At 49.4% G+C, this 13,194-nt stretch overlaps 1 protein-coding gene across 1 annotated transcript in view; it reads right to left on the reverse strand.

Moving 5' to 3' along the window:
• Window positions 1-5,162, reverse strand: part of ppp1r14d (protein phosphatase 1 regulatory inhibitor subunit 14D) — a 53,233-nt gene extending 48,071 nt beyond the window's left edge. The window contains exon 1 of the mRNA XM_072486137.1: window positions 4,759-5,162. Coding sequence (XP_072342238.1) covers window positions 4,759-4,938 — 180 coding nt within the window. The 5' untranslated portion in view covers window positions 4,939-5,162. The remainder of the gene's footprint in view (window positions 1-4,758) is intronic.
• Window positions 5,163-13,194: the final 8,032 nt, after the last annotated feature.

Raw genomic sequence — 13,194 nt, forward strand, 5'->3', positions numbered from 1 at the left:
CACAGATATTAAACAATTATTTTGTGTGAGTCTTCGTAGTGGAAGACACAAAGTGATATCAGAAATAATGGGGAACCAAGGGTCCCTTTATAATAAAAAATCTTAAAGTAATTAATATCATTTCAAAAATTTGAGAAATTAATTAGGTTAAAACCCAACATATTTCCTGCACCCAGCATAGATAATGAGCGGGATTCTCTCACCCCGGGGCCGGGCCAGAGAATCGCCGGGACGGGTGCGAATCGCGCCACGCCGGCCCGACGCCGGTCAGCGCGGCGCCGGCCAGGGGCCGCTCTACGCGCCCCCCACCCCCCGGTGATTCTCCACCCGGGATGGGCCAAGTGGCCACGCAAAAAAAGCCGAGTCCCGCCGCCGCTGTTCACACCTGCTCTTACCCGCCGGGACCTCGGCGTGGATGCATCAGGGGCAGCCTCGTGGGGGGGGGGGGGGGGGGGTGTCCGACCCCGGGGAGGTCCTCCGCTGTGGCCTGGCCCGCGATCGGGGCCTACCGATTGGCAGGCTGTCCTCTTGAGCTGGGGGCCTCTTTTGTTCCGCGCCAGCCCCTATATCCCTACGCCATGTTGCGTCAGGGCTGGCGCGGAGAAGGGAGCCACTGCGCATGCGCGGCAATCGTGCCGGTCCCACTGCACATGCGCAAACCGGCGGCGCCCATCTGACGCCCGTATCGGCAGCTGGAGCGGCGTGGTTCACTCTAGTGCCGTGCTGGCCCCCTGTAGGGGTCAGAATCGCTCTTGTGCCTTGCTGGCCCCCTGTAGGGATCAGAATCGCTGCTCCTGAGGTATGTTGACGCTGTCGAGAAACGCGACGGCATTGACAACGGTTTCAACACTTAGCCTCAGGATCAGAGAATCCCGCCCAATGGATATGCTGGTTAGAATTTTCCAAAATTCCTTAGGTTCTGGAATGGCCCGAAGTGGATTAGAAGCTAGCAAACGTAACATCGATATTCAGGAAAGGAGGGAGAGAAAAAAACGGGGCCACTTGCAGGTTAGCCTAACATTAATCATCGGGAAAATGCTGGAATTGATTAATATGGAAGCAATATCAGGGCACTTTTTTTAATAGTCATCTTTATTAGTGTCACACGTAGGCTTACATTAACACTGCAATGAAGTTACTGTGAAAATCTCCTTGTCAGCACACTACGGGCAGAGGGAGAATTCAGAATGTCCAATTCACCTTACAAGCACGTCTTTCGGCATTTGTGGGAGGAAACCCATGCAGACACGGGGAGAACCTGCAGACTCCGCACAGACAGTGACCCAAGCCGGGAATCGAGCCTGTCTCCTTGGCGCTGTGAAGCAACAGTGCTAACCACTGTGCTACCGTACCACCCACTTAGAAAATAATAATATAGTTAGGCAGAATGAACATAGTTTTATGGAAGGAAACGTTGATTAACAAATTTATTATATATTTTGAGGATGTAACTAGCAGGATGGATAAAGGAGAATCATTGGATGTGTTTTGTATTTAGGTTTTCAAAAGACATTCAATAAGGTGCCACACAAAATGTTGTTACACAAGATTTTTAAAATGTTTTTAAATTTAAAGTTCCCAATTAATTCTTTTCCATTTAAGGGGCTATTTAGCATGGCCAATCCATGGGTTGTGGGGGCGAAACCCACGCAAATACGGGGAGAATGTGCAAACTCCACACGGACAGTGACCCAGAGCCGGGATCGAACATGGGACCTCAGTGCCGTGAGGCCGCAGTGCTAACCACTGCACCACCGTGCTGTCATTTTGTTACACAAGATAAGGGCTGATAGGGTTGGTGATAATATATTAGCATGGATGGAGGAATGGCTGAGAAGGCAGAAAATAGAGAGTAGGAATAAAGAGGACATTTTCAAATTGACATGAAATGAGTAAAGTGTCACAAGGGTCCATGCTGGGGTCTCAGCTATTTGCAATCTATGTTAATGATTTAGGTGAGAGGGACCATGCCCAACGTATACAAGTTTGCTGACAAGACAAAGTTAGATGGGAAGTTAATGAGGACACAAAAATGGATGTAGATAGGATTGAATGGACAAGAAGCTAAGGAATGGGGGTATTATATGGGGAAGTGTGAGGTCATTTGCTTCAGCAGGAGTAGAAAAACAGAATAGATTTTTTTTAAAGGGGGAGTGTCTATTAAATGTTTGTGTTGAAAGAGATTTGGGTGTCCTACCACAATTACAGAAAGCTAGCACGTAAAGACAGTAAGCCATTTGGAAGGCATATATTATGTCCAGTTTTATTGCAGGATTGGAGCATAAGGAAGTCTTCCTACAATTGTACAGGGTTTGAGTGAGATTGCACCTGGAGTACTGTGCACAGTGTTGGCCTCTGTATGCAAGGAAGCATACACATGCCTTAGAAGGGCAGTAATGGATTGATTCCTGCAACGAGGAGAGATTGCGCAGACTCACCTTTATTTCCTACAGGTTGGATGAATGCGGCGCAATCGCATTGTAACGGTTAAAAAAATCTTTGGGAAATTGACAGGGAATAGATTCTGAGAAGATTTCCCCTGGCTTGGATTCTCGAACACTGGGGCGCAGTCTCAGAATAAGGAACCATTTAGAGTTGCAATGAAGAGGAATTTCTTCACTCAAAGGGTTGCGAATCTTTGGAATTCTCTACTGCAGAGAGTTGCGGAAGGTGAGTCATTGAGTATCTTCAAGGTCGAGTACGATAAGATTTTTCAACGCCAGGAGAATCAAGGGATATGGGGAACGGGCAGGAAAGTGGAGCTGAGGTCGAACGTCAGCCATGATCTTATTGCATGGCAGAACTGCCTCACAGATTCATTTCTCCAATTCCTGCGCCTTATCTTATCATCAGATCCATTCCCCATCGCTGTTTGATTGAATCCATTCCTAATCAATGTCCAGCTGGATGCAATCCTGGCCCATTGGATCAAGTTCAATGTGATCCACTCCCATTACAGACTGGTGTCTGATGTTGTAATCAATTGCTCGGAAACTACTTCCAATTCCATTTACATTCAGTAATGAACTATGTCATTTGCAATGCTGTTTAATGCCTGACTACTCCTGGTTAATATTTGCCTGAATTCACATCTGTTCCTGTTTAGTGAGTTATTTCAAATTTTATTTCCCCACAATTTGAACCACCAATTACATGTTCACTCTCTGTTATATCACATCTTATCAATAAGTAACTGTTAAATATGTTTTTTTTAAGAACAATGTCCAACTTCACACTAACAATGAGGCAAAGAATCCTGTTACAGATACCATTCGGCGCCGTGTTGCAGTCAACTGAATAGAATTGGGTAGAGTTCATGGAATTATGGGGGATACCTTTGCATTGCCCTAATGCTTGTGAGTGGCATCTTGCCAGACATGGCCATGAACCTGCTTTGGCAGATCAGACACTCCCGCAGACCCCTACAAATCTTAAAAGTCACGCTGCCATATTCCCACATTGGCATGCTCCCACATCCACATTCCAACACACCTAAACTCACATTCCTACATACACTCTTACACTCCGAAACCCCGATACACCCCCAAAAACACACACTCTCCAACACATCCACAAAAATACATCTCACATTCCCAAACTCCAATATATCCCAGAAACTCACATTCTCCCGTACATCCACACTCATATTCCCACACACATGCACATTGCCACACACCCATACATCTCACTCCCAAAACCTCACATTCGCCCATACATCCACACTCACACGAACACATGTCCACATTCCCAGACTCTACACACCCACTCTCAAACATAAACGCCACACTCCCAAACCCTGATACACCCCCACAAACTCACTCTCCCACACATCCACCCACACACTCATACACCCATTCACTCACCCTAGCCCTCACACACTCACACCTACAACACATTGGCACAGTGGTTAGCACTGCCGCCTCAGTGCCAGGGACCCAGGTTTGATTCCAACCTTGGGTGACTGTGTGGAGTTTGCACGTTCTGTCCTTGTCTGCGTGGATTTTCTCAGGGGGCTCCGGTTTCCTCCCATGGTCCAAAGGTGTGCAGGCTAGGTGGATTGGCCATGATCAATGCTTGGGCGGGGTTACGGGAATGGGGTGGGGGCTACGGGAATGAAATGGGGGTTACGGGCCTAGGTGGAGTGCTCTTTCAGAGGGTCTGTGCAGACTCAATGGGTTGAATGGCCTCCTACTGCACTGGAGGATTCTATGATTCTACACACTTACACGCTCACAGATCCACATTCATGCACCCACTCACTCAAATACCTACACACATCTGTGCACCCATTCACACACCCATACTCTCATATTCCCACACTCACACATTCCTCCTACACCCACATACACCAAGATCGACAGACATATAAACACAGAGTTTTGACTGGGATCTCTCATTCATCATCTGTATGAACCTTGTAATTAAACTGATTCAGCCATTTGGAAAAGACAGCAGATTCCATTCCAAAACAACAGCTTCGTGTTACAGATGTTTTACTCATTCATCCAATTTGAGATTCTCAGATCTTCACACTGCTGTGATGAAGGCGCATTACAAATGGTTTGCATTGGCACATTTTAGACTAGGTCTTCACGTAAGACAGCCCAGCTGCTGAAAGATGGCTGGAGAAGGTCGGTTTTATTCTCTGCAGCCCGCCAGGTGTTAACGGTTTTTTAAAAACCGGCATAAGCTCTTTAGCATCGAAGCAACAGGGCCAAACCCGAGTCAAGGTGAAGGATGAGCTCACCGACCCCTCACCTCACATCCGTACAACTGGTGAAGCTGGAAGTCAAGCCACTCCTCGATGTCCAGTCTCCTCTGCAGGTCCTTCCTGTCGTACCGGACTGTGAACTTGCCCAGTTTCCGCTGCGGTTGAGACTCCTCTTCTTTGCTTGGGGACTGAAAGAAAACACGGGACTGCGTGCTGGGCTCCGCCATCGTGGGACTGCCCTGATCAAACACCTCGAGCGGTTTGAGCTGCAGCAACCCTGCCTGTGCTCGGGTGTGAGCTGGAGAGCGCGTGCAGCCGTCACTCTACTCCCTCCCACTTCCCTTCACTGGCAGATGGGAGACACCAGCACACAACACACAGTCTGTCTGCCAGTCTGGACATACAATATCCTGAGGAGGAAAAAAACACAATGGCGCAGTCCCAGTCTTTCTAGCTTGGACTCCTGTTACATTCAACGATTAGTGTGGCAATAAAACGATACAGATGAAAATAAACCAATCAACATTTGCATATGTGTATGTGATGTAACCAATTCACCCAGGGCAAATAAAGCAACACACATATCACCACTTGGAATGGCAGCCCTATTCCTTAAGATTTTAAGGAATTCCAACCTTAAACCTTTAAATAATTTGTCTGTTGGGATTCTCTCTGACCAAGGTTTTCGTGATCGGCCCTAATATCCCCCTCTGAGAATTTTATTTCATAACACTTGAGATGTTTTTCTGTGTTAAAGGTGCTATATGCACACTCAAATTGCGGTTGTTTCATTCACAAATTTCTAGTTTATTGCAGAATCGCAAACATAACTATTTAGTTCTTTGACGCTCCGGTTATCCCCAGTTTTCATATTTACATTGCGCTGTCATCTTACCGGTCCTGTAAGGGGTCTTGCAGGGTCCCACATAGATTCAAAACCGTACTCTGGACTAACAGGAATGAGTAACTCAATACCAAGCAATATATAAAAACATCAATCTTTATTGGACAACCATTCGACAATTATTGATGATTAAAAGAAAATGAAAGAAAAATAACTTTTTGAAAAGAAAAAAACAGATATATAAAAAGAAAGGAAGACAACTTTGCATACGTACTATACATACCATATCACAAATGCATACGATATCACAAATAAATACTATAAAACCATGTGACAAAAACATACTTGCCATACGATATCACAAATACATACTATATCATAAATACATACTGAACATATATCCTATATCACAAATACATACTGTAAAACTATTTGACAAATACATACTTGCCGCACTATATCAGAAATACATACTGGACATATAATGGGCCAAATTCGTCCACCTCGCCCGCTACAAGTTTGCCACGGGCGGGACGCGGACCATGCAAAGGTCCATTGACGTCGGAAGGGAATTTCCGGTCACCGGTCAGGCACATTTGGCAGGGTGTTTCGCAACAGCCGCATTGGCGAGATCATGGCCCGCATTCAATGGCAATTAGTGTCACAAATGAGCCCCATGATATTCTCGACATTACTGGGTGCCTCAGCATCGTACCGCCAACAAGGGGGAGCTGCTTTTAAACGCTCCCTCACCACTCACTCCCAGTCAACACACAAACATGGCAGCGTGCAGACTTGCTCCTCGCTTTGGGGATGGCGACCGGGCCAAGCTTCTCCACGAGAGGGGTCAGAGGACCATCAGCAGGGTCAGCAATGCTGGCTGGCAGGCAGTGGCAGTGGCTGTCAGTGCGGGCAACATGACAAGGTGGACCTCTGCCCAATGTTGGAAGAAGAGCAACAACCTCCACCGAGCTGCAAGGGTAAGTTACCACCTCTCTCCTGGCATCAGTTCAGCCTGCCACCCCTCAACTTCCCAAACCCCCCAAATCACTGGCTGACACCTCGCACCCTCCCCACATCCGATCTTCGTGCTTGTTCCTCAGGACCCCCTGGTACCTACCAATACAACTCTTTCTGTCCAGGTGCGGTGCCCACACATGCCACCTCCTATAGACACCCTGATTCATCAAGTGTGAAGCTCACAATGCCCTCTCTTTGTCCCTGCAGGGGAAGATAGCTCATAATAAGAGGCAAAGGGCCAGACCGGGACGGGGGGGGACGGGTTGGAGTCCCAGAAATTCAGGTTCTCACCCTGATGAATGGACCCTGGAAATCGTGGGTTTGTCCGAGGAAAGAGCAGTCATTGATATTAAGGTTGGCCTGCACCGCAGATGTGAAGATCCACTGCCCCGTCACCCAGGTGACCTGTCTCAAGTAGCTCATGTCAGACAAAATGGTCTTTTCCTCTCACTGACCGCGTGTCCATTGTGCCGCAAGATCACCGTCTGATGAGGCCGGGCCACCCGGAGCCGTTTCCCGCCCCTGCCCCTCCCCACCCCCCTGCCACCCAAGAGACCACCTCAGAGGAGAGCTCCAAGGAGATCACTATTGAGGCATCACAGCTATTAACTGCACCTTCCACCAGGTCAGAGACACGCACATTAGTGCACAGGCTTGTGGCACACAATCTGGTGACCACCATACAGTTCCTGATGCACATCAGGTGGAGGCAGGAGCATCCAAGGGAAGTATCAGTCAGAGGTCCACTGGATCCCAGGACACAGTTGGGTCCCAGCCAGATGTCAAGCCTCTGGACAAGGTTTTCCAAGAGCAGATGCAGATGATAGGATAAAGCAACTACAAAGCCAATTGGAGGAGTCCCAAAGGCTGCAGGTCAGGAGATGATGCCAAAACTGCTAGCCTGGTGACCACAGTGGAAAACCTGGAGCACGACGTCCACATCTTGAGTGGTGGTGTCCAAGGCATGGAAATGGAGGAGGGTGAATTGGCGATGAAGAGGAAAATGGGGGGGGGGGGGGGGGGGGGGGAGTTGACGGACACAGCCTCGTCCTGGAAGAATCTGGAGACGAGAGGGCATCCCTGGTCCTCCTTGCATGTCAGGCCTTTGCCGCCACCTGTCCTAAATCCTCCAGCTCCTCCTTGGGCTCATCCTCCAGTTCCTCCTGGACTGCCTCCTCCTCAGATGGGGCCACATGTCCCCCGCCTCTTCCTGCTCTCCTCCTCCAACATGTCCCCCAGCTGCTGTGCCAGATTGTGGTGGGCACAGCAAACCACCACAAAGCGGGAGACCCACTGCGGGGTGTTGTGAAGGGTATCATCAGACCAGTCCAGGCATCGGAATTGCATTTTCAGCAGGCTGATGCACTGTTCAATGATAGCAAGGGTGGCAATGTGGGCCTCATTGTCATGGGTCTCTGCCTCAGTCTCAGGCCTTCGCACCAGCATCATCAGCCATGACCTCAACGGGGATCCCTTGTCCCGCACGGGGCATGGTCCTCAAAGACACCGGGGATCTCCAAGTACCCCAGGATGTAGCTGTCATGTACGCTCCCTTTCCTGTGGAACTCCTTCCTGTTAATATAGGGCACTCCCTGATGCCCCAATGCTTGCAGGACGACATGTGTGCCAGTGATTGCCCTCTGGATCTGGGGCAGCAAATCCCCGGGCACATTAGTGGGCCTGGTCCAGCTGGAAGGTTGGATGCCCGGGCATACAGAGCATCTGTCACCTCCCGGATGCACCTATGGGAGGAAGGTTGGGAAATGTCGCAGTTCCTCGCACAAACTTTGGAACCACTTGATGGCATAAAGGTTGAGGGTTGCAGTGACCTTCATGGGCACTGGGACCGGGTGTCCTCCTCCTCCACAGGGTGCCATGTCCACAAGGACATAGTACAGGTGCCGCACTGTCTCTCTGTTGAACGTTGGCCTCCCCATCTGGGTCCGTCCTCAGTCTTTAGGGTTTGCGGCAGCCCCCTGCACATTTGGTACCACCTCCAGCCTGTGTTGTCGCTGCAGCTGCCGCCGGTGCCTGTCCACCTCGACTTCTACAAATGGCGCGGGCGCAGCCTCCATGGGATCGACTCCAGCAAACATCGTTTTATCTGGAAGGAATTGGAAAAGGAGAGAGACCGACAATCAGTTAGGGTTCCATCCCGGGATCCTCAAATCCCCCAAGCCTCTCCCACCCTTAGGTGTCCCGCCTTCTCTCAGAGTGGCATCTAGTGAGCCAGATGTGCTGGCAAACATTGCTCTGCACACTCACCCCTGGCCACATTAGGAGCGCCTAGATCCCAGACCCCGGCTGGGAAGTGTAGTGTTACCTACGTGGTCGATAACACGTGTTACTCAATTCTTGGCTGATGGTGAGGTCTTCTGAATCTTGTTGAAGACTCAAACTCGTCCAGTAATAACAACGGTTTATTGAGTAACTATAACTATTAATGCGTGAGTTCTTTACCTTAACATGGGAACTAGGAATTGGATAACAAGATTTAACAATTGTAACTAAATATAACTCCACTAACTATGTGATTCTGATGTTTCCCTGTTCACAGCACACCCGAGAGAGAGAGAGAGAGAGACACCGTGTGGCTGCCCTTTATACCCCTGTTGGTCCAGCCCTCTGGTGATCATGTGGTGCAGCTATCTACCCATTAACCCCTTGTGTGCATGCACCTATAGAGATCACCACAGGAAGCATAAGGGAGACAGTGCTCAGCTTCCCTCCCCTAATCCACACACACTTACCCATTGGTTGCGAGAGGATCCTCTGGGCTAAAGCCCTGCTCTTTAGTGTTTGATTATTGGCAGCTGCGTCTATTGTACTGCTGCTCCAAGAGTTCAGGCCCACTGTTAAGGCATCAAGGTATGCTGGACACACAGTGCTCTAATCAGCCTTTGAGACATTGCACTTGTGCCCTCGAGGAGGCACTTGAGATCTGAGAATATTTTGTTTATTAAATAGCCAACAGTAACAAAGATTTGAAAATCAACTATGTAACATTCCACATGTCACACGAACCATTAAACAACAAGGAAACATCACCGTTCCACATTGAACCAATATAAAGCTATATCAGCTCATTTCCATTAAAAAAACCCACATGGGGCGGAATCCTCCATTTCGCCAACAGCGCACTCGCTCCCACGGATTTCCCGACGGCGTGGGGGTGGCCACATTGGGAAACCCCATTGGCTGGCTGCTGGGACGGAGAATCCCGCTGCTGGAGGGGCAGTGCCACACCAGAAAACGGGTCTGGCGGGATGGAGAATCCCACCCATGGTATCACCCATACAGGTTCCTCAACAGAATCAGCCTGATAATGTGTTATCGTGTCCAGAACTTTGTCATAGAAATTATCTGTCCATCAATGTGTGACTTGTTGCATATATCAGTGCCATTCTCCATCCAGGAGCCGCAGCTGTGCAGGCCCTCCCACACAGCCCAATCTCACCGGAAACAAATCCTGGTATCCACATAATTCCACAGGCGCTCAAAGTGCAGTTGAACATCCTTGACTTCCAGCGTGTTTAACCCGCGGTGCTGTGCCCGTTACATGCAGCACTTACCACACCAGCAACAGAAACATAAGCAATCTGCATTGGGCAAACACGGTGGCGCAGTGGGTAGCACTGCTGCTTACGCCGCTGAGGACCCAGGTTCAATCCCGGCCCCGGGTCACTGTCTGTGTGGAGTTTTCATATTCTCCCCGTGTCTGCATGGGTTTCGCCCCCACAAGATGTGCAGGGTAGGTGGATTGGCCACGCTAAATTGCCCCTTAATTGGAAAAAAATAATTGGGTACTCTAAATTTATTTTTAAAAAAGCAATCTGTGAAAGCATTTCTGAATGGCATTAACAGGTGGCCCATTTGGAACAATGTCGCGCACCAGGTCCCGCAGCATCTTCTTGCTTCAAACCCAATTGCCTTCAGGACTCGTACGTCTCCCTCAGCCCAGTGTTCCAGGCCCAGGTAGTTCTTATATTTGGGTCCAACGGCGGAATCAGGAAAGGTGATTGGGTTAGAGAATCAGTCAGGAGGCCAATATCGTGGCCGGCGCTGGGCGGCTGCGAAAATGCCATGTGCTCGAAGAGGACCCTGCAGCAGCGGAGCCTGCCCCAGAGGAACAAGAGGCAGCCGGTGAGGATGGGAGCTGGTTTCCCAACAGGCCGAGGAGGAGGTAGGAAGGAGCCGCCTCATCAAGCCCCGTGTGTACGGGCAGCGCCTGTCAGTCAAGGGCCTGCCGGACCAGGCATGCTGTCGAAGACTCAAGCTGAACAGGCGGACAGTGCGACATATCTGCCAGATCATGGCACATCTGCCACCTCGGGGTATGGGGGAGGACATCCGCTCCAGTGGCTGTCAAGGTGACTGTAACCCTGAACTCCACAGGGTCCTTCCAAGTGCCGAATGGGGACCTGTCTGGAATCGGCTGAAGGCCTCGGGTGCCCACCTCCCTGCACAGCTCCCGTCCTGAGCCAGAAGGCCGGATGAGAAAGAGTGTCTGGACTTCAAGGTAGGAAGCTGGAAGTGGAGTGGCAATCTGACTCTGAATACCATGCAGTGGAAGATCAGACCCATCAATTCATTTCCCTTTTGAAAGGCTCGATTGAACCTGCCTACATAATGTATGTTTCCACAGTTTCCTATTGGAGAGTGCCCCCTGCTGGTGAAGAAAACTGCTCCTATTGGTGGACAGCAACTCCTACTGATGCAGGAAGATCCTCCTATTGGTGATAAGAGTGCCATCTATAGGTGTAGGGACCTCTTCCGATTGGTGATGAAAGTTCCTCCTGCAGTTGAAGAGAGTTTCTATTATTAGTGGAGGGCAACGTCCTCTATGTGGCATGGACACAATCCAAAATGTACCATTCAGCGAAATTCAAGCTGCACAGAACCTTAGTGGGGAGTGCCACACATTGGCAAAGAGAGTGACTCTGGTTGTGGAGATCACCATATAGAACTGAACAACTTTTTATTATGTAAAAATATACTTTATTCATAAAATATCTGAAAGGTCATTACAAACATTTTAAAGTGACTATCACGTAAAATGCAGTAATAGTCATGTTTTCTACAGACATCAGTTTTTACTCTGAGGAGCTTCAATACAATCAAAAGAACATTACAGACATTTCAAAACGGTCATTACAGTGGTGCAATTGTGTTTAAGTTGTTCCACCTAGATCAAGATGCATTCTGAGGTGCTTCAACACAATTGTGCTCTGTGTAATATTCACCGTATACATTCAATGTGAGTCATACAGCCCGAGGGGGTTCTGTACAATCCCCCGTCACTAAGTTCACTATAGCTGAAAGGTCTCAGACAGTGAACTGCCCCCATTGCGCCTCCACGGCAGCTGCCCCAAGCTTCAGTGCGTCCCTCACCCTGTAATCCTGGGTTTGGGAATGTCTGCAGCACTCAGTCAGGAACAACTCTTTGCGCTGAAGACCAGCAGGTTTCGGGCAGACCAAAGAACATCTTTCAGCGAGTCGATCCTCCAGCAGCAGCTGATGTCTGTCTCGGTGTGTGTCCTTAGGAACAGCCTGTAGAGCAGAGTCCTGCGTCACGGAGCTGCTCGGGATGAACCCCGACAAAAACCACCTCCTCTCTCTCCAGACCTTCTTTGGAAAGACGCATTCCACAAGGAGGTGGACAACGGTCTCTTCCCCACCACAGTCACCTCGAGGGTAACTTGTGGATGGGGTGAGACTCCGGGTGTGTAGGAGGGATCTGACGGTGAGGGCCTTCTCACCACCAGCCAAACTGGGCCTTGGTGCTTGTTTGAAAGTTCTGGTGATGAGGCATTGTGCCAAATGACTTTGACATTCTGCTCAGGGAGCCATCTGACAGGATCCACCACCTCCTTTTCCCAAAGGGTCTCCAGGATGTTACATGCAGACCACTGACTGATGGTCAAAGGTGTTTTTCTGCATAGGTTTTTCCACCAGGGACACGTGGCGATGCACGGTCCAACTCCTCAGAGTGTCCTGCGGCAGCGTGGCCGGATCCATCCTTCACAACACCGGGGACAGGTAGAATCTCAGCAAGTAGTAACATGGGGCTGCATGGTAACACAGTGTTTGGCACTGTTGCTTCACCGGGTTCGATTCCCGGCTTGGGTCACTGTCTGTGCGGAGTCTGCACGTTCTCCTAGTGTCTGCCTGGGTTTCCTCCGGATGCTCCTGTGTCCTCCCTCAAGTCCCGAAAGACGTGCTTGTTAGATGATCGGACATTCTGGATTCTCCCACAGTGTACCCGAACAGGCGCTGGAATGTGGCAACTAGGGGATTTTCACAGTAACTTCATTGCAGTGTTCATGTAAGCCTACTTGTGACACTAATAAAGATTATTATTACATGATGTTTGCGCGCCGTGAATTTACGCACAGATTGAAGCAGCTACACACAAAGGTGGCCATCAGGATTAGGGCGAAGCTTTGCACTTATTTTCCCCCATTTACCTCTGAGGTTTGTACATCGCATCCCTTCGAATGTGGTCCATTTCTGACTCCCAGATGATGCAGAAAACGGCTCAGGTGATCACCACAGCAATGAGGAATGGACCAGACCTGCACCATATACAGCAACACTGAGAGTGCCTCACACCTGATAA

Source organism: Scyliorhinus torazame, chromosome 2, assembly GCF_047496885.1.
Source record: "Scyliorhinus torazame isolate Kashiwa2021f chromosome 2, sScyTor2.1, whole genome shotgun sequence".
Taxonomy (NCBI): Eukaryota; Metazoa; Chordata; class Chondrichthyes; order Carcharhiniformes; family Scyliorhinidae; genus Scyliorhinus; species Scyliorhinus torazame.